The sequence below is a fragment of the Chiloscyllium plagiosum genome, unplaced genomic scaffold (genome assembly GCF_037043375.1).
Source record: "Chiloscyllium plagiosum isolate Xiang-an unplaced genomic scaffold, Cpla_swu_hap1 HiC_scaffold_14, whole genome shotgun sequence".
In the NCBI taxonomy this organism is placed as follows: domain Eukaryota; kingdom Metazoa; phylum Chordata; class Chondrichthyes; order Orectolobiformes; family Hemiscylliidae; genus Chiloscyllium; species Chiloscyllium plagiosum.
The window spans coordinates 44,157,315-44,180,256 of NW_028270152.1; the positions used below are offsets into that span (position 1 = coordinate 44,157,315).

General features: G+C 41.7%; 1 protein-coding gene across 14 annotated transcripts in view; it reads right to left on the minus strand.

The window, feature by feature from the left end:
* The window catches only part of cadpsa (Ca2+-dependent activator protein for secretion a), a 598,940-nt gene that overhangs the window by 224,525 nt on the left and 351,473 nt on the right, over positions 1 to 22,942 (minus strand). For all 14 annotated transcript variants that reach the window (XM_087994403.1, XM_087994397.1, XM_087994398.1 and 11 more), the window contains exon 9: positions 9,764 to 9,830. In XM_087994403.1, the coding sequence (XP_087850529.1) occupies positions 9,764 to 9,830 (67 nt within the window). The remainder of the gene's footprint in view (positions 1 to 9,763; positions 9,831 to 22,942) is intronic.

Below are 22,942 nucleotides of genomic sequence, written 5' to 3' on the forward strand. Positions count from 1 at the left end.
ACAAAGGACATCCAGGCTGAGGGACAAATGAAGCAACAGTGAAACACAAGTCGTCTAGTGCAGAAGAAGTCTAGAATACAAGAATGAAGAGGTGGGGTGGGATTGTGATTAAGTTTGGTGAAGATAGATAGGAAAGGATGGAAGGATTTAAACAGAGGGGGATGAGAATTTTAAGTTTTTTGGCTGGCAATCAGGGATCAATGTATGTCAATGAGTGTGATGTGTGAAAGGGACTTGAAAGGGAGCTTTGGATCAGTCAAAATTTTCAGAGACTGAGAGGCTGGTCAGGAAAGTGTTCAGGGAATTCCGTCTTGTGCCGACAATGTTAAGAAGAGTTTAGAAGCAAATGGCCTGAGGTTGGGAAAGTAGATGCTTTCGCCCCTTATGTTATCTTTGTCGTCCACTTCTGAACTTTTGAATTCTCTCTTTAAATGCTGTGTGCACTAAGGTTAAATATGAACAGGTTGCATTGTTTTGTAGAAATATTCATGACTCTTAAGATAGTACTATTATAAATGCTTTCTTCAACTTAAAGATCATTAAAAATGTCTCACATTTTATGCTATCCCCTCAGCTGAATGGAGTTGCTGAACCTAACAAAGAAATGATAACTGGGAGAAAAAGCTTGATCTTTTCAACTCCTGAGATGCAAGCTCGGAGAAATGGAACAGCTCACGTGCTCTATTAATTTTAAAATTGCATTTTATTCACTGTCATTCTGAAATTAAACATTGTAACAAAATTCTATGAGAATTGCAGTAACTCAGAAGGTGATGAATGTGTCATGTTTGAGATCAGTTTGTTCAGGAACCTAGGTTTCACAGGAAATAATTCCCTGATTAAAAAAAACTATCCTTTTCAAGTACGCTGTATAATGTAGTAATTTCCTTTTCACAGCTTTCTGGGAATTACAGATCAACTTGGTGGCTTGGAGACAGTTTTTTTTTCTGTATTTCTTGAAATTTTATTGCGGAGGTTAGCCTCCATCTCGGACTATCCGACCTGACGAGTGTTTGAGATTCTGAATCAAGGTGTCAGTCACAAAACGAATATTCTGTGTAACTTCGTTATTATTTGTGATTCTGCATAGCAGACATTAGTTCCAGCACTTGTATACATTTAAATGGATGGAGTTTATCTCTGGAAATTGGCAAACACAGAAAGCAAAGTTAGTCCACCAGCAGTGGTTCATACTGTTAATTAATATTAATCGATTCATAGTGGCTAATTTCTGGAAAGCACTGCCTGTGGTGTGGTGGTGGGCAGTTCAATCAATGCATTCAAAAAAAGGATTGGATTGTTGTCAGAAAGTAGCAAATGAACATATGAAGTAAGAGCAGCTGTGGGCTCCTTGGGTTTGTTCTACATTCAAAGAGATCCGATTAACCCACATTCCTGCCTAACACTCGTAGTCTTTCATCCCTCACTTATCAAAACATTTATATTTTCCCCACCTTAAAAAGTATCAAAGGTTCAACTTCTGCCATTTGAGAAAGCGAGTACCAAACTCTCATGACCCTTTTGTGAAGAAATTCTCCACATCTCGGCTTTAAATGAGTGATCCCTTATTTTTAAACAGCGGCCTTAGTTCTAGATTCTCCCATCTTCAAATTTTTCACTCTTTATTAGTATTCTTTGCTTTATAAAAAATATTCTGTCCAATTAAGAAAGGTTTGTTTTATTCCTAAGGCCATTCATCTTTGAAAAATTGCATACTTCTCTTTTGTTTGATATTATCTTTCAAGTTTTTTAGTTAATCAAGGATGGTAGTACTCCCCTTAGAACTTTTATTTCTTGTTGGAATTTATAAATTCTGAACTGTGCACTTCAACATCAGTCACTGCATACTTCTGTTGTGTGAGTAAAAATCATTTATACACATGGCGGACAAGAGTGATCACAAAATGGATCACTGCAGGATGCATCTTAGAGTTATAGAGTCCTACAGCACGGAGACAGGTCCTTTGGCCCAAACTGGTCCATGCCGACTAAAACGTCCATCCACGCTATCCCCACTTCCCTGCACTTTAAATGTTATTAATGTACTCACCTCAACGACTTCTGCTGGCAGTTCATTTCATATGTGTACTACCCTCTGTGTTAAATAAGTTGCCCCTCAGGTTCCCTTTATTCTTTCCCCTCTAACCTTAAACTGATGCCCTCTAGTCCTTGATTCCCTAACTCTGGGGAAAACAGATTGAATGCATTCACCCTATCCATGCCTCTCATGATCTTATGCACTTCCATAAGGACCCCCTCTATCTCTTGCACTCTAAAGAAAAAGTTCCTAGCTTGTTTAACCTCTCCCAAGTCAATGATATAGATAATAGAAGGTAATGAGCCTAGCACTGACCCCTGAGGCTCTCCACTAGTCACAGGCCTTCAGTCTGACAAGCATCCTTCCACTATTACCCTCTGCTTCCTACCATCAAGTCAGTTTTGTATCCCATTTGCCAGCTTGCCCTGGACTCCATGCAATCTAACCTACCATATGGAACCTTATCAAAGGCCTTATTGAAATCCATATAGACTACATCTATTGCCCTGTCCTCAAACCTTCCTGGTTATTTCATCAAAGAATTCTAACAAATTTGTGAGGCACTACTCCCAATCAAACCCTGTCTTTCGAAATGCATGTATATCTTATCCCTTAGGATCTTCTCAAGTAAATTACCCACCAATTTCTCAAGTAAGTTAAAAACCCAGATGTTTAATTTACTTGGCTATAGTTCCTGGGCTTTTCTTTGCAGCCCTTCTTAAATAATGACACAACATTCGCTATCGTCCAGTCTTCTGGGATCTTGCCTGTGGCTAACAATGATGCAAAAACATTAGCCAGGGCCCCCGCAATTTCTTTTCTAGTTCCTTGCAGCGTTCTTGGATATATCTGGTCAGGACCAGGAGATTTATCCAATTTCATACATTCTAATACATCCAACACCTCATCTACTGTGATATGGACTGTCCCCAGGATATCACCATTAACTTCCCCACGTTCCCAAGTCCTCATGTCTTGCTTCACGGTAAACACTGAAGAAATATTTACTGAAAACCTCGCTCATCTCCTGCGATCCTACACATACATGTCCACTTTAGTCCTCGATGGACCCTATTCTCTCTCTCGAGTTATTAGTTTTCTTTTAACATACTTAACAAACCTCTTTGGATTCACCCTAATCTTCTCAGCCAAGGCTATCCAGTGTCCCCTTTTTGCCCTCCTGATTTCCTCATTCAGTAAACTTCTGTATTCCCGGTATACCTCAGGGAGTCCTTTGATCCTAAATTCTTGTACCTAAGCCACACCTTTTTGTTTTCCTGGTCAAAGCCTCAATATCTCTTATCATCCAGGGTTCCCTATTCCTGCCAACCTTGTTCTTCACGCTCACAGGAATATATAGACCTTGAACGCCAGCTATCTCACTTTTAAAGGGCTCCCATTTGCCAGAGGCCCCTTTGCCTACAAACAAACTACTCCAATCAACTCCTGCAAGACCGGTCTAACTCCATCAAAATTCACCTTGCCCCAGTTGAGCCTGTGGACCAGTTTTGTCCCTCTCCATAACTATTTTAAAAAGAATAGAACTATGGTCACTTGTCCCACAGTGCTTCCCGACTGTCACCTCAATCACCTGTCCTATTCTATTTCCCAAGAGTAGGTTGAGTTTTGCCCCTTCCCCAAAAGGATCCTCTATATACTGCTGAGGCCACTTTCCTAAATACATTTAACATATTCCACCCCATCTAAATCCTTAACGCTCTGGCAGTCCCAGTCTATGTTAGGAAAAGTAGAATCCCCTACCATGACTATCCTATTGCTCCTGCAAGTCTCCCCAATCTTCCTGCATATTTGTTCCTCTAATTCCCATTGACGATTTTGGGGCCTATAGTACAACCCCAATAACATCATCATCCCCTTTATTTCTTAGCTCCACCCACAAAACCTCACCAGATGATCCTTCAATTATTTCATCTCTGGCTACTGCTGTGATACTCGCCTTAATCAAAAATGCAGCTCCCCCTCCCCTCCTTCCATCATCTCTGTTCTGCCTAAAGCACCTGTACCCTGGCACATTAAGCTGCCAGTCCTGTCTCTCCGTTGTCATGTTTCTGTAATGGCTATAATATTCCAGTCCCATGTACCTATCTATGCCCTGAGTTCATCAGCTTTATCTGTCAGCCCTCTTGCATTGAAATACATGCAATTTAATTCAACAGGCATTCCTTGCTTCCTGTCGTGTTCCAGCCTGACCTGCCTCTTCAACTTACTATTTCTGGTTACTGTAGCTCCTTTGAGCCTCGCACTTGCCTCCCCGCTGTTGAGGATCCCAGCCCCCTGCCAATCTCTAGTTAAACCCTCCCATGCAGTCGAGCAGACTCGGCCACCAAGATATTGGTCGCCCTCTTGTTCAGGTGCAACCCATCCCTATTGAACAGCTCACCTCTGTCCCAGAAAAGATCCCAGTGATCTAAAATTTTTAAACCCTGCCCTTTGCACCAATCCTTTGGTCACACATTCATCTACCATATCCTCCTGGCCTTACCCTCACTAGCATGTGGCACTGGAAGTAATCTGGAGATTATCACCGAGGTGCTGGTTTTTAACATTTTTCCTAGCTGCCTATAATCACTCTGCAGGACCTCGTCCCCATTCCTACCTATGTCATTTGTACCAATGTACATGATGACTTCTGGCTACTTACATTCTGCGAACCATCTGCAGCCGCTCAGAGACATTCTGGACCCTGGTACCTGAGAGACAACATACCATTCTGGATTCCCATTTGCTGCCACAGAATCACCTGTCTGACCAGTAACTATCGAGTCTCCTAACACTAAGTACCAATTTACCTTTACCCTTTTCCAGTGACCCCAGAGCCAGTCGTAGTTTCACCAACCTGGCTACTGATGCTTTTCTCTGAATGGTCATTTCCCTTCAACGGTCTCTAAAACGCTATTCTTGTTTTTGCGGGGAATGGCCACAGGGGATTCCTGCACTCTCTGCCCACTCCCTTTGCCTTTCCTGGTGGTGACCCAGCTACTCTCTGCTTGCACCTTAGTTGTGACCCTCACTCAAACTCCGACCTATGAAGTGCTCAGCATCTTGGGATGATCCAGAGTACATACAGCTTCAGCTCCCTAATATGGTCTCCCAGGGGCTGCAGCTTGGGTGTACTTTCCAGTCATCAGGGATGGTGGAAGTTTCCCTGAACTCCCACATCCTGCATGAGGAAATGCAACTGCTCTCTAGCTGCCATAAAACTAAAATGGAAAGTCAAAAGGACTTTACTTGGACTTACCCATATTTATTGCTGAGCCACTGCTCTCTCAAGCCAAAGCCTTACTACTTACTCTGCTACCAACAAATTTTGCAACAGCACATCACTCTCTAGGGTAGTGATAAACGGCTCCATTTCGGAATGGCAGGCAGTGACCAGTGGGGTACTGCAGGGATCCGTGCTGGGACCACAGCTTTTTACAATATATGTTAATGATATAGAAGATGGTATCAGCAATAACATTAGCAAATTTGCTGATGATACAAAGCTGGGTGGCAGGGTGAAAAGTGATGAGGATGTTAAGAGATTACAGGGTGACCTGGACAAGTTAGGGGAGTGGGCAGATGCAGTTTAATGTGGATAAATGTATGGTTATCCACTTTGGTAGCAAGAACAGGAAGGCAGACTACTACCTCAATGGAATCAATTTATGTAAAGGGGCAGTACAGAGAGATCTTGTACACCAGTCAATGAAGGCAAGCATGCAGGTACAGCAGGTAGTGAAGAAGGCTAACAGCATGCTGGCCTTCATAACAAGAGGGATTGAGTATAGAAGCAAAGAGGTGCTTCTGCAGCTGTACAGGGCCCTGGTGAGACCACACCTGGAGTACTGTGTGCAGTTCTGGTCTCCAAATTTGAGAAAAGACATTCTGGCTATTGAGGGAGTGCAGCGTAGGTTCACGAGGTCAATTCCTGGAATGGCAGGATTACCTTACACTGAAAGACTGAAGTGACTGGGCTTGTATACCCTTGAGTTTCGAAGACTGAGAGGGGAATCTGATTGAGACGTATAAGATTATGAAAGGATTGGACACTCTGGCAGTAGGAAACATATTTCCACTGATGGGTGAGTGCCGAACCAGAGGACACAGCTTAAAAATATGGGGTAGACCATTTAGGACAGAGCTCAGGAGAAACTTCTTCACCCAGAGAGTGGTGGCTGTGTGGAATGCTCTGTCACAGGGGGCAGTGGAGGCCCACTCTCTGGATTCATTTAAGAAGGAGTTGGATAGAGCTCTCAAAGATAGTGGAATCAAGGGTTATGGAGATAAGGCAGGAACAGGATACTGATTAGGAATGATCAGCCATGATTATATTGAAGGGCGGTGCAGGCTCGAAGGGCTGAATGGCCGACTCCTGCACCTATTGTCTATTGTCTATCCCTCCACTTTTCTATTTGGTTAGAGGAAGAGGGAAGGGGCCTTAGGCACTCCTTAACATCAGGCTCACAATGACTGACTCTTCAGTGCAGGTGACTGCTTGTCCTTGGAGGGTGCCTTGCTGAGGTCCTCCTTCTGGTAGTGGTGACTGCACCATTGCAAGTCTTCATCGTGACAGCCAATCCATGTTGCTGCAGATCTCTGCTGGTCGCTTGTCTTCACACCTTCTACCAGCATGACAAACCTACCTGAACTCCTACCTTCTGTTTTTATCTTTCAATCTAGTCTTTGACTTGTTCCTGACCTCATACCCAAATGTACATCATCAATATCTTACCTGATATATTCTAAAAGGTCAGGTGTCCTGCATTAGTTAACCTTAATTAGATATCTGTTATCACTCATAAGAGGAACAAGAATGAAAAGAAATAGATTTAAAGGCTTGTGCAAAAGAAGCAAGTGTGAAGTGAGGAAATACTCTTAGCAAGAGGTATAGTTAGTAAGTTTGCAGATGACACCAAAATTGGAGGTGTTGTGGTTACCTCTGAGTACAACAGGATCTTGATCAGATGGGCCAAAGGGCTGAGGAGTGGCAGATGGAGTTTAATTTAGGTAAATGCGAGGTGCTGCACTTTGGAAAAGCAAATCTTAGCAGGACTTATACACTTAATGGAAAGGTCCTAGGGAGTGTTGCTGAATAAAGAGACCTTGGAGTACAGGTTCATAGCTCCTTGAAAGTGGAGGTGCAGGTAGATAGGATAGTGAAGAAGGCGTTTGGTATGGTTTCCTTTATTTGTCAGCGTATTGAGTAAAGGAGCTGGGAGGTCATGTTGCGGCTGCACAGGACATTGGTTAGGACACTATTGGAATATTGCGTGCAATTCTGGTCTCCTTCCTATCAGAAAGATGTTGTGAAACTTGAAAGGGTTCAGAAAAGATTTACAAGGGTGTTACCAGGGTTGGAGGATTTGAGCTATCGGTAGAGGTTGAATAGGCTGGGGCTGTTTTAACCTGGAGCGTCAGAGGCTGAAGATTAGCCTTGTTAATATTATAGAGGTTTACAAAATCATGAGGGGCATGGATAGGGTAAATAGACCCCTGGGCTGGGGAAGTCCAGAACTAGAGGGCATAGGTTTCGGGTGAGAGGGGAAAGATATAAAAGAGATCTAAGGGGTCACGTTTTCACACAGAGGGTGGTGCACGTGTGGACTGGGCTGTCAGAGGAAGTGGTGGAGGCTGGTACAATTGCAACATTTAAAAGGCATCTGGATGAGTATATGAACAGGAAGGGTTTGGAGGGATATGGGCTGGGTGCTGGCAGGAATGGCACTAGATTGGGTTGGGATATCTGGTCGGCATGGATGAGTTGGACTGAAGGTCTGTTTTCATGCTGTACATCTCTGTGACTCTAAGTAGTTAAGATATTGAGTACAGTGCTGGAAATACGGTGGAGGCTGGTTTAATTGAGGTATTTGAGAGAGCACTGGATAATTTTCCTATCAAAACTGGTATCAGTGGGTACTGAGCACAAACTCTCTGCCAGTTGGAGTCATACTTGGCACCTAGGAAGATGGTCATGGTAATTGGAAGTCAGTCATCTCAGCTTCAGGACATTTCTGCAAGAGTTCCTCAGGTTAGTGTTCTCGGCCCAACCATCTTCAGCTGCTTCATCAATGACTGTCTCTCTTTGATAAGCTCAGAAGTGGAGATGTTTGCTGATGATTGCTCAATGTTCAGTACCATTTGTGACTCTGCAGATACTGAAGCTGCCCATCTTCAAATGCAACAAGATCTGGACAATGTGCAGGCTTGGTGTGATAGGAGCAAGTTACATTTGCGCCACACAAATGCCAGGGTATTGACCATCTCCAATAAGGGACAATCCCATCACAGACCTTTGACATTCAATGGTGATACCATCACTGAATCCCCCACTATCAAGATCTCAATGGGGTTACTATTGACCAGAAACTCAACTGACTCATCACATCAACATAGTGGCTACAAGAGCAGGTCAGAGACTAGGAATACTATGGCAAGGAACTCTCCTCATGACTCACCAAAGCCTGTCCATCATCTACAAGACATTAGACAGGAGTGTGATGGATACACTCCACCTGCCTGGATGGGTGCAGTTCCAACACTCAAGAAGTTTGACACCATCCAGAACAAAGCAGCCCACTTGATTGTCACCGCATCCACTCCCTCTACCACCAACCTTTAGTAGCAGTAGTCTGTACTATTTACAAGATGCATTTCAGAAGTTCACCAAAGATCCTCAGACAGCACCTCTCAAACTCACAATCTCTTCCATCTAGAAGGACAAGGGCAGACAATACATGGAAACACCAACTGCATTATCAATGGCTAATCTATCTAGCCTGTATATCCTTGGAGACTATGGGCAATTTAGCATGGCCAATCCACCTAACCTGCAAAACTTTGAACTGCAGAGTCAACTTTTGCCCATTCAATTACTTTGATCTTTGTGCCACCTGTGCGGCTCCTAATCATTATCTTAAACCTTGTGATACTTAAATTTATTCCTGCATAGCTACTCACAGTTACTCTGGTCTATTGTCCACTATTTGGCATGGCCATGCTTGCAAAAAGTGTTGGGCTACTTACAGATTGGATCAAAAGGACTTTTCTTTGCATTGTGGAGAAAACTCCACATTCTTCTCACATTGCAACCCCTTTCACTACAAGTTTAGATGAAAGTGGTTGAAATCCTCCATAATCATGATTCAGTATGTTTCTTTACAATTATTTCATACAGCGATATAAATATTTCTCCACCCACTTGATGTTGTTGCTGGTGTGTAGCATATCCTCAATAGTATGACCAATATCTCAGTCAAAATGAATTCCAGTTATATCTGTTAATTATATTTATGTTGCTGCAACTGTATTGTTTTTGCAACTCTACCATTGTTTCTTCCTTGTCTTTCATTTCTATGTACATTATAGTCTGCATTATTTAATTGCAACTATTTTTTTCTAGTTTTCAATGTAATTCATGTTCTCAGTATCCTAACAACAGAATGATACTGACAAACCCTTACAATGTTCTGACAGTCCATTTTGTTTTCAATTCTTGAAGTTCATTCAAACACAGTTGACAGCCCATATACTTGCTAAGTACTATTATAACAACTATACAGACAACACATTTCACAAGTATTTGAAAGAGAATACTTAAAAATTAGATTATGGATTAAGTAAAAATTACATTTTTGGTAGTTTTTTGTTGCAAGTTTGATTCCTAATGTATAATTCTGGAGAACAAGAAAGTCAAAGACAGTTGGGATATTCATTTTCATTTACCTGGACAAGAACAAAGAACCTTTTTTTCCATCTTTTCCAAACATTTTTACCAATGGTCCATAAATACCTAGAAGAAAAGTCACAGAAAGTACATTCAGAAACATGTCTTTGAAAATAAAAGCAAAGTTATGAAAGGATTAACACTTTTTTTTAATGCTGAGAATGCATTTAACAATTAGTCGTTCAAGCTCTTTGTTTTGAGTATTCTTTTCAGATGGAACCTAATTGAGATAGAGAAAAGAAACTGACATGCCCAGATGCCAAGGTAACAGACTGACACTAAGACTGAAAAGCAAAACTTTTGGTTGAAACTATATAAAAGGAGACAGAACCACCAGAGTTTAGATTAGATTAGATTACATTACATTACAGTGTGGAAACAGGCCCTTCGGCCCAACAAGTCCACACCGACCCGCCGAAGCGCAACCCACCCATACCCCTACATTTACCCCTTACCTAACACTACGGACAATTTAGCATGGCCAATTCACCTGACCTGCACATCTTTGGACTGTGGGAGGAAACCGGAGCACCCGGAGGAAACCCACGCAGACACGGGGAGAACGTGCAAACTCCACACAGTCAGTCGCCTGAGTTTAGTGAATGATGAATCTAGTCGTGCAGTATGAGCAAACTGAAGATTACAGACATTGGATTTGAGAATAAACAAAAGTACAGCTGCTGGAGTTGGTCCTGCTAACCGAATGTCATATTAGTAGATTTATACCATCCTGACCATCATAAGCAGAGTTGGAGAGATTCTGTAGATATCAACCATTTTTGATATAAACCTGCATTTAAGTGGGTTGTCTACTGCACTTGAGTGAGAATCAAGTTAATTCTCAGCAGAAGAGGAGCATAAATTCTTTGCGAGGGAGATAGAGATCTGAAAGACATTGTGAAGGAAATTGATGACATATATTCTAAGTGGACTGCTGAATGAATTCTTCAGATCAGTCTTTTAACTAACTCAGCCATCTCACCATCTAATGCAGTCTTGAATATTTTCTTTGACCTTACCTCCACTGCTCAGTGTGGAAAACAATTTCAAACAATAACAACACTCAGAAGAAATTCCTCCCTAATTAATTTATGGGCCAAACTACACCAAATAGACTGTAGCACTTGAAAAAAGCAGTTCACCACCACCTTCTCAGGGGCATCTCGAGATGGGCACTAAATGCTAGCCCAGCCAGCCACACCCACATCCCAAGAATGAATAAATAAAGGAAGAGTGACTAATACCCAAGTGATGGGATGCAGGATTGCTGGCAAGGTTGATTGGCAAGAGGTAGATAGCATTTTCTTTTTCATAATCTTAAACTAATTTTCATTTGCAAGATGTTGAAGTTAACAATTTAGAAATTTAGCCACGTGAAGTATTTCAACCAATAACCTACCTTGAGTTTCTATATTAGTTTTAACAGGGAAATCTGGTTTATTTAAAGTTGTTTCACTTAAAGTTTTCAGGAGCCCCATCACAATTTTCAGTGAGGAATTACTGTTACTGCAAATCTGAATATTTCTCTGGTGAGGACATGTTTTGAGAACACACTGAATGTCAAATGTTAAGTTTATGGCCTGCTGATTCTCTGTGATTCAGATACAGCAGGAAGCCACTGCAGGATTTGTCAGAAGAAAGACTTGAAGATTGGTAGGAATTCACACTTAGTGGGAATTGACTGCACAAGCAGGAAATGACTGCACAAGTTCTCTGTGTGTACGAGTGATCGTCATTTGCAGTGGTCGTGCATATTAATTTGCCATAGCTTAATGATAGACTTTTTAAAAAAGCATCAAATGAATGATCTTGGTTTCAGGTTGCGCTCTTTAAAGCCCATACCTTGGTACAGGCATGTGTCAGTAATGACTCTGTGCTCAAAATAACTTCAGACAGAAAAGTCATTTTGAATTCAAAGCAATGTACTTCATATCACTCCAATGTGAGACAGTACAGGGCAGTGCCATAGTTGAATATATATTGTTGGCATGATTGATCATTGGTACAAGAAGCTCTGTATCATGTTTTAGATTTTCATTCTCCATCATTTCCTCCATTTCAGCATTTCAAATTACTACCTTAAAAATAAGTAATCTGACAGGCAACATCCAATGTTTGTTCTCTGTGATGAGGCTTCCCACTCCTTCTATTCAGCTCCCTTTACATACTTCTGGTTAAATTTATAAAGGAAGTGAATTACAACGATCAGTTTAGTGGTTTGAAATCTCTCAAATCTGTACTATGGGAAAAACTGAGGCTGAACTCAGTGTCATTGATTCACTTCTTTGCAGCTGTTTCACATCTTCTGCTCATTCTGTTACATCACTAAAATAGATTGTCAGTTTCACTACAAGTGGGTGAGATGAACCTTCTCTGCTACCCTCATCTATATGTGAGACAATTGTCCCTTGACATCGACTAAGGTTGGATTTCATCAAACAGAAGACTCTCTGTGGATATGCGAGTGTACAGAAGCACAGATAAATATTGGTGATTCTCTTCAGTAAAGTTACGGCTGAGGTGTAAACTGAACATCTATTCTGCTCACTTCTTATGGATAGCATTCAGACTTAACCTTGTATTTCAATTCACTACCAATACACATTTAGTAAGATACATTTTTAATGCACAAAGCTACCAGTATTTGGATAGCAGATATTATTCATTATAAAGTCTGGTGAAAGCATTACAAATAGAATATCAAAATTTTTAGATTATATATAATAAAAGGAGGCTATTAGCTTCACTAAAACAGACTGACAGCTACACCACAGCTGAGTGACTTGAACAATAATCATCATTTACACACAAAAACAGAAATTGCTGAATAAAGTAGGCCTGGCAACATCTGTGGAGAGATAAACAGAACTAATGTTTCAAGTTCAGTGATCCCTCTTTAGAATTGATTACAGCCAGGAAAAGATGACACATCCAACTTCAGCCAGGATGTCTGTCTGAAATAAAATCTAAGCAAAAAAACTAAAAAGCATCTCTGATCCTTCTCACTGAAAACAGGCTGATGTGCTTCAATTTTTATTCTGTCCATTCATAAAATATTCAGTGCACCTCAATAGGGCAAACTAAGTTTCTCTAAGTTTAGATTAGGATGATTCAAGACATTGCTTTTAGCCCCCACTCCAAACTCCATTACTTATCTTATGATTCCATCCCTATTCCAGCCAAAAGTCAGAGGTTAAACCCATCAGTGGATAGCCTTGCAGCTGAGATGAGTTCTCGACCTCAGATCCATGCTATCACAAAGACAACCTATTTCTACCTCCATGACATCACTTGACTTTGCTTGTCTGTTGGTGAAGACCTCATTCTTATCTTCATTACCTCTAGATTGTTTATACCATTACACTGGCTGAACTGTCATACTCTATTCTCCACAAATTTTATGTCATCTAAGCCTCTACGGTGTGTCTCAGCATCTAGAAGGACAGGCAGCAGATGCAGTGAAGAACCACCACTGCAGGTTCCCCTCCAAGTCACACACCATTCTCACTTGGAATTAAGCCACTATTCCTTCATGGCCATTGGGTCAAAATTCGGGTCCAGCCTCCCTACTAACAGTGGTGAGTGGTTTTATACCCAAAGAATGAAGCATTTCAAGAGGTAACTCACCATTTCCTTCCCAATTGCAATGAGGAATGGGTAAGAACTGCTGGCCTACCCAGCTTAAAACATTTCATAAATAAATAAAAATAACTCACAAACCTGCTCCCATCACCCCCTGCACTTACTGATCTCTACTGTATTCCTGGTCAAGCAACCTCTGGTTTATAACCTATATCCTTTAGTTTCAAATCTCACCACTGCCTCATCCCTCCCAATGTCCAAGTCGATTCGAGCTCACAAACTTCCAGGATATCCATGCTCCTCTAATTCAGATCTTGCGTGCATCCCCAATTATAATTCTTCATTATTAGTATCCATGCCTTCAGAGACCATGCCTTCCAGTGAACTACTCCAGTGAGTTGTGACAGCATGGTTTGTCAGGATTGAGGTGCAACAACTTTGGAGTGAGGAGTTGTTGAAGAAATAAAGACTTACATTTACATGACTCTTTTTCTTAACCTCAGGTAATTGCAAACTGTAGTCAGTAGAATTGTGCAGGAAACCAATTTGCACACAGCAAGCTCCCACATAGAGCAATGTAATAATGATCAGATATCTTGTTTTTTGAGATGGTGATTGATAAGTAAATGTGTGGAAAACCATGAATTAGGTCCACTGCTCCTCTTCAATGTAGTGCTTCGGGACTAAATATAAAATACAACACTTCTGATACTGCAGTGCCCCACCAATGCTCTACTGGAGCTCCAGCCTAGCTTACTGTGCTCAAGTGTGGGATTTAAATCCAGAACTTTCTGATTCAGAGGCAAGGATGCCACCAGTTGAGCCATGCAGCATCAGGAGACGTAGAAGTCGACGTTTCGGTTGTAACCTTTCTTCAGGACTGAAAGAAAGGTTACACCCGAAACACTGACTTCTCCACCTTCTGATGCTGCCTGACTTGCTGTGTTCTTCCAGCTACCTGCCTGTCTACTTTGGATTCCAGCATCCGTGGTTTTTTTTGTCTCTGCCTAACTGGGCTACAGGCAGATTGTACAGCACTCAGTACAGAGATTATTTGCTGAAGCTGAGATGGTTGAACATATGATCAAATGCGTAGTAAGCAAACGTCAAGTTCTCACCAAGTCATGTGGACATCTAAGTCATATGGATTTAAAGACAAGGGTAAGCATCAAGATGGTTGTTAACTTTTAGCCATCCATCTTGCTCCTGAATTTATAGATCAAAAATCAACAGTCTGAAGGTTTGTTGAAATTTCTAGTGCCTAAACAATTTCACCGTAGAATTCCGTCTCGAGTTTTACAACTAATTCTGTGACATTTCAGTCATCCCAACAAACATCAGTTTTCGGCATTTCATTCAATTATAACAACAACTGAACCAACAAAACTCATTACAGTGAGGCTGGGAACTATGGGTACACTACAGCCATGGAACGGAATCTAAACATCCTCGATCATCATGATAAATAAAAGCTCACTAGAATTAATAACACGCATCAATGATTGCTGGATAAAAAATTGACAGAAAATTGTTGACCTGTTTAGCAAAACTAATCATACTGACATTTCACACATCATTCTTCACGCATGATGCACTGAGGAAGCAAAAAAAAATAACTTGATATGAGGTAGAAAATGTCTGTTTGATTGAAAAATTAAAAAGAAAGATTCAGTGAATTTGATGTAAAGGATGATTTGTTGCAGCTCTTGTTCAACTGCTGAGTGAATCAAGACTGCCCTCTGCTGGATTGAAAAAGGAAAAACCCAACAGTCCCGAGAATGAGCGGAAGATTTTAAACTGATTTACAAAGATGCAATATTTTTATATATCTGATCAAAAACCATTAATGAACTGCATCTTATTGAGTCATCAATTCCACACTTTCTAGTATATTTTTAGGATGAGCACATGACTGTCTTGATGATTATATATTAATCTGGTTCATGAATATTACCTAACTGCAAATTAAATTGAAGGGCACAGTCCTGATTACATATATCACAGCTCTTTCACCAAGGACATACTTTCTTGCACACACCCTGTCTTTATTACATTTACCCAAGCAACTTTTAGATTTCTTCTTCCACAATTAATCCACTTACATCAAAAAATTCAAAGCAAAACTGATCCATCTCACTGTGCAAGAGCCCAACTCCTCAGGTACAAAAACATTAACTTCCTTGAGAAGAAATCGGAAAGGGACTGCATTTCTCTTAACATGACAAGATGACAGATAAGAACTTTTCAAGGACCATCTGGTCTCCCTCTTCTTGTGCCCCCTCCAAGCAAAAGTTCATAAATTGGCTCGAATATTCAAGTAAAACAATAAAAACACAAAGGTACAGAAATCTGATAAAGAATGAAGAGAAAACTAATTCTCAGACTCCCCCTTTTGAAATTCTGTGGAGTAACTGATGATCAACAAATGTTCCACAGCAGACAAACTGATTATATCAGATCATGTTTATCATCTGAAGATTAATCTTGACTCAACATCAGGTTGATTTCAGACTTGTATTCTAACAGAGTGGTAAGTGGGCTCTCAATTTTCAGGTGGGTAAAATATTTAGTAATGGAATCACACACTAACATGTGGTTAGGTCTCCAACTCACTGCTGTGAAAATCTGAAGGTGATCCTTTTTCATGAGGGGCACATTTCGACCTATATCGTACTCTAGCGCCAGATGAGAATAATTTGGAAGGATAAGATTTGGTACAACATTAAATATGGATTTCAAAGAATGAAGTTAAGGTCTTAAGAAACTATTAACAACTTGCTGAGGAAAAGAAAAATAAACAAAATAGTATTTTTTTAAGTTATTCATTAATAAAGAAGACTGTTTCAAAGAAGTTGATCGGCTTTTTGCATACAAAGCAGTCAAGAGAGACAGACTTGACCAAAGTACTGGTTACAAGGAAGGAGGAAGAGACCAAGGTCAAGATAAAAAGCTGGCTTTAACTAACACCAACTTTGCATCAACTTTTATGGAGCACACTCTAAGCAGGCTTGATGGAATCCATATGAAAGTGGGGTTGAGTGTATCAGCCTGGGTTTTCCTGCTGGTCAGTTGCATGGTTAGGCTTTTGGGATACAGGAAGAGGAGCGGGAGTCTCTATGCATGCATGTACCTGGCTCACACCTACACATACTCACTCATACACCCACAATCCTGCTCACACACACTTGTTCATACAGTCTTACACACACTCTCTCTCTCTAACAATCACCCACATGCGTGCACACAAACTCTGACACATTCACATGTACTCTCACACAGTCTCACACATACCTAAACACTCATTCACATACTTGCTCACACACAACTTTCTCTCATGCACTTTTGGACATTATCTTGCGCACACACTCTCGCACACACACAATTCACGTTTTCTCTCTCATGCACTCAAATCTCTCAACTCAAACACACTCTCTCATGCACTCACCCACACACTCACTTGCTCATGTATGCACTCATATACACAACTCCCAGTTACTTACTCACTGATGACCCCGGGGGGGGGGGGTCTGATCACCTCAACCGACTATCCTGACTCTTGTACTCCTTTGAGGAGTTGATGCCTCTGCAGGCGAGTAAGAACCTCTTCTCTCCCTAAATTCGATGCTAGGCTGCAGCAATGTACTGCTCCTGACTTCTCCCCAACCACCCTCTCCGCCAGGCAGCCTCTTGCCTACAGTTGTTTCCAGTGTGATGCATGGTACATTGGACAAACTTGATTTAGAGGAAATTGTTCTCACTGTTTCCAAGGTATGGATAATGTGGGAAAGCAAAAGAAATGATTTCACAAGGACTTATTTGTGGAAGCTGTTCTTGCCAACTTAATGCCTTTTTTTCCCAACTGCTGACAGGGGTTTTGGTTGGGGTGTGGTTTAGTGTCACTGTTGCTGGGAAAGCAAAAAATAACAATAAGCCACATGAAGGCTCTCCAACTTCCTTGAATAGAAGAGCTACAGTCATTGTTTTCTAATCAGATTGGACCTTTCCAGAATCTAGGGAATTTTGGACAATTCAAATCAATGCATCTCTTATCTCAGTGGCCATTTCTTTAAACACCTGAGGATAAAGTCCATCAAGGCCAGTGAACATGTTATTGTTGTTTGCTGGTTCTGAAGAAGGATCAGTGGACCCAAAATGGTGCCCCTGCTTTCTCTGCACAGATGCCGCTTGTTGTGTTTCTCCAGCTACTTTTGTTTTTGTTTCAGATTTCCAGCATCTGGAGTTCTTTTGTTTAATGTTTTATGTTTCTGGCTCTTTTACACATTCTGATTCAGAACGATTTCTGGGATGCTACTTGTATCCTTTACAGTGCAGACAAATTGAAACGTACGTTTAATTCAGCTGCCATTTCCCATTTTTCAATTACTAATTCCTCAGATTCATCTTTGGAAGACCATTACTCACTTCACTTACTCTGTTTCTTTTTAAATACCTCTGGGAACCCTGTTTTCCTTAATTTGCTAGAACATCTTTAAGAATGGCTCAGAAATTCTGATGAAAAAATATCCAGGGAACCATAGAAGTCTTCTGCACAGGAGATTCATGGAGACATGCTTCCTGTTATAAAGCTGTCCAGGAATATCTGATGAAGGGCTTATGCCCAAAATGTCAACTCTCCTGCTCCTCGGATGCTGCCTGACCTGCTGTGCTTTTCTCGTGCCACACTTTTCAACTCTTATCTGCTGTCCTCACTTTCTCTCTACTCCTGCTCCTATGTCTGAAAGACTTAAAGATTGGAGAATTAGCCATGGCTATCATGGAGCTTGCAATTCCAAAATTTCAGCTCGTAACTCCAGTCGGGGTCCTGACTTGGAAACCCTGCCCTATGGTTCAAGAACTTCATCAAGACTCAAGACAGGTCAGCCCATAACTCCAACAATTTACTTGCTATCACTTCTCTATTGATTGTAATTTTGTATTCTTCCTTCCTTTTCATTTCTCGATTCATAGATATTTCTGGGTCTTACTTTTACCCTCTATAGTGAAAGTACCGTTTCAATTCATCTACCATTTCCTGATTTTCCATGATTAATGTCCCAGCTCCACCCTCCAGGCAGATACTTGACTTACTATTTCCCTTTTTAGAAACATTTACAATCTTGTTATATTTCTAGTTATTTTGCTCTCATACTGTATTTTCTCCCTCCCTCCCTCGGTACAAGTGAGCAGGAGCCTCAGCTCTTGACCTTGTCTAACAGCTATGAGATTCTTGCTCCCTGTACGGATGAGGGAAAGGGCTGTGGACAGAATGAATCAGCTGACCATGGCACCATGGTGTAACTGAGGACACAGTACAGAGGTTCATCCCAAAGAAATGAAAGATTTTCCGGGGGGGGGGGGGGGGGGGGTGGGGAGGTGATTAGACAGCCATGGCTGACAAAGGAAGTCAGGAAATGTATCAAATAAGAGACAGCCTATACAGTGGCCAAGAGCACTGGGAAATCAGAAGATTGGGAAGGCTACCAAACAAACTGAGGATAACAGAGAGAAATAAGGAAGGAGAGGATCAAGCATGAAGGTAGGCTAGCCAGTAATATTAGAAATGATAGTAAAAGTTTCTTTCAATACATAAGAAACAAACGAGAGGGAAAAGTAGACATCGGGCTGCACCAAATCGATGCTGGAAGACTAATGCTGGGAGATAAGGAAATAGCTGAAGAACTTAAAATGTACTTTGTGTCAGTCTTTGCAGTGAAAGACATGAGTAAAATCCCAACAATTAAAGGAGAGTCAGAGGCAGAGTTAAGTATGGTAGCCATTACAAAAGAGCAACAAAAGAGCAAGTGCTAGAAAAGCAAAAGCTCGAAAACTTGATAAATCTTCTGGCCCCAATGGGCTACATCCGAGAGTTCTGAGGGGTTGGTTGAATAGTGGAGGCGCTGACTGTGATCTTTCAAAAATCACTGGATTACCTATGGAGATAAGAATGGATTGCAGATCTAGGAGATTTGCACACAACTCCCTTCCTGAAGCGAATGTCATTTTGCTTTAATTGTGTAATAGTGTAACTAATTTCAAAGACATTACAGGCCCTAAGTTTCAAGGATGCATGAAGAAGAGGTAAGGTACGTTAAACTTGAAGCTGTGGAGATTCAGAACACTTTAAGAATAGATTAAAATTGTTCCAAAGTTGGAATCAAGTTTAGGTGAGTTTTTGGAGGAAGGCAAAGAATGAAGGTGTCTTAGGAGTCAGTATTGAGAGCTAAGCTGTTTCCAATTTACAATAAATTGCCTGGATTTAGAAAGCAAATGTGATAATCGAATTTTCAGTGAATTTCAAACTAGGAAACAATTCTCAGAAATTACAGAATCAGTAGCACAATTTAAGGTGGATTGAATAATGGCAACAGAATGCAAACAAGTGCATTTCAAAGGAAGGACAAAGATAACAATGGCAATCACTCTCATAACAAGCAAGCTCCTTGTGCAAGTCTTGATGATTTCCATTGACTGACCTCGACTATTCAGTAGCATCAGCATTTTAAAAATGTGCAACTCCAGGGGGATCTATTGTCAGGTGTCATCAAGTAGCAGCTGGCAAATTTTCATATACAGCTGGATGAAACAATCAAAACATTACTGAACATCCCTTCTAACTATATAATGCTAATATTCATAGTATAAGCAAGTTACCCCAACTAATGTCATCTTCCCAAATAGAAGGATTTGTAATTACTTCAGGTTACTTGATGCAATATCTAAGTGCAGGTACCTAGAATCTCCAGTTTTCATGGTGCAAGACACAAAAAGCATTCTAAAAGTTCTAAATAATCAAGGATTAGAAGGGAGATAGGAAATAAATACAATAATTATCACAAGAGAGAATGTTCAACAAGAACTAATGGGGCTAAAGGCTGATAATTTCCCTGGACCTGATGGGATTTTAAAGAAAATACCTACAGAGATAGAAAATGAAAACATAGTAATCTTCCAAGAATCCATAGATCCCAGAAATGTCCCAGAGAATGGAAAACTGCCAATGTAACACCATTATTCAAAAAGTGAAGGAAACAAAAATCAGCCAGTTAGCTTAATATCTGTCATCAGGAAAATGTTGCAGCCTATTATAAAGAATATGATAACAGAGCATTTGGAAATACATAATATAGAAAAGCAAAGCCAGCAAAGTTTCATGAAAAAGAATTCCTGCCTGGTGAATTAGTTTGAATTCTTTGAGGAAGTAACAAGTAGAATAGATAAAAAGGACTATATTTGGATTTCCAAAAGTTATTCGGCAGGATACCACACAGAAGGCTATGTAATAAGAGCCCTTGCTGTTGGCATAGTATATTTGCATGGGTATAGGACTGACAAAGTAATAGAGGCTGAGATTTGGGTTAAGAGGGTGAATGGCCACAATTATTTACAATATATATGAATGCCTTGGATGAGAGAAGTGAATGTATTATAACTAAGTTTAAGGATGACACAAAAATAGATGGGAGGAAGGACAAGCAAGTGGGCAAAACTTGGTAGAAGAAATTTTATGGGGGAAAATATGAGGTAATGTACTTTGGCAGCAAGAACACAGCAGCTGAATACTAAAAAGGGAATTAAGAATAAAAATAGAGAAATCTTACTAAAATTATATAAGGCATTATTCAGACCACACCTAGAACATGTGAACTGTATCGGTCCCCTTATCTAACAGAACATATATTGGCATTGGAAACAAAAAGTGTGGTGCTGGAAAAGCACAGCCGGTCAGGCAGCATCCGAGGAGCAGGAGAACCGATGTTTCGAGCATAAGCCCTTCATCAGGAATGTGGGGGTGCCTCAAGGGGGCTGAGAGATAAGTGGGAGGGGAGTGGGGCTAGGGAGAAGGTAGCTAGGAATGCTATAGGTAGATGAAGGTAGGGGGTGATGGCAATAGGTCGGAGTGGAGGGCAGAGCAGATTGGTGGGAAGGAAGGTGGACAGGTAGGACAGTTCAAGAGGGTAGTGCCGAGTTGGAGGGTTGGATCTGGGATAAGGTGGGGGAATGAAGGGAGATGAGGAAACAGGTGAAATCAACATTGATCCTGTGTGGTTGGAGGGTCCTGGGCTGAAGATGAAGTGTTCTTCCTCCAGGGTTCGTGTGGCTAGGATTTGGTGGTGGAGGATGCCCAGGATTTGCATGTCCTTGGCGGAGTGGAAGGGGCAGTTGAAGTATTCGGCCAAAGGGCGGTGGGGTTGATTGCTGCCTGTGTACCGGAAATGTTCTCTGAAATGTTCAGCAAGTTGGCATCCTGTCTCCCCAGTATAGAGGAGACCACATTGAGAGCAATGGACACAGTAGATGAGGTGATTGGAGGTGCAGGAAAATCTCTACTGGATGTGTAAGGATTCTTTGGGGCCTTGGATGGAAGTGAGGGTGGAGGTTTTACACCTCTTGTGGTGGCAAGGGAAGGTGCCGGGAATGGAGGGTGGGTTCGTGCGGGGCATGTACCTAACGAGGGAATTGTGGAGGGAATGGTCTGTGGAATGCATATAGGGATGGGAAGGGAAACACGTATCTCTGGTGGTGGAGTCTGACTGTAGTGACGGAAATGGCGGAGGATGGTGCATTGTATCCGGAAGTTGGTGGCATACAAGGTGAAGACCTGGGGGGTTCTGACCTTGTTGTGATTGGAGGGGTGGCACTCAAGGGTGGAGGTGCAGGAAGTGGAGGAGATGCACTTGAGGGCATTGTTGACCACGTGGGGTGGGAAATTGTGGTCCTTGAAGTAGGAGGCCATCTGGGATGTTCTGGAGTGTAACTGGTCTTCCTGGGAGAAGATGCGGTGGAGGCAGAGGAATTGGGAATAAGGGATAGCATGTTTACAGGGGGGTTGGGAGGTGGTGTAGTCCAGGTAGCTGTGGAAGTCAGTTGGTTTGAAGTACATGTCCATGTTAAGTTGGTCACCGGAAATGGAGATGGAGGGGTCCAGGAAGGGGAGAGAGAGATCTGAGATAGTCCAGGTGAACTTAGGTCAAGGTTAAAGGTTTTTGTGAAGTCGATCAACTGTTCAACCTCCTCATGGGAGCACGAGGTGGTGCCAATACAGTCACTCATCGATGTAGCGGAGGGAAAGCTGGAGAATGGTGCCGGTGTAGCTGCGGAAGATGGACTGTTCCACGTATCCGACAAAGAGGCAGGCAAAGCTGGGGCCCATGCTGGTACCCATGGCTACCCCTTTGGTCTGAAGGAAGTGGGAGGATTCAAAAAAGAAATTGTTGAGGGGGAGGACCTGTTCAGCCAACCAAATGAGTGAGTTGGTGTAAATGAACTGGCTGGTTCAATGGGAGAGGAAGAAATGCAGGGTTTGGATGCCTTTGTCATGGGGGATGAATGTCTATGGTAAAGATGAGACATTGGGGGCTGGGGAACTGAAAGTCAGGGAGGAGTTGGAGGGTGTGGACAGTGTCCCAAATGTATGTAGGGAGAACCTGGACCAAGGGGGACAGGACAGTGTCAAGGTATGTGGAGATAAGTTCAATGGGACAGGAGCAAGCAGAGATGATGGGTCAACCGGGGCAGCCAGGTTTGTGAATTTTGGGTAAGAGGTAAAACCAAATGGTGCGGGTTTCCCAGACTATGAGCTTGGAAGCTGTGGTTGG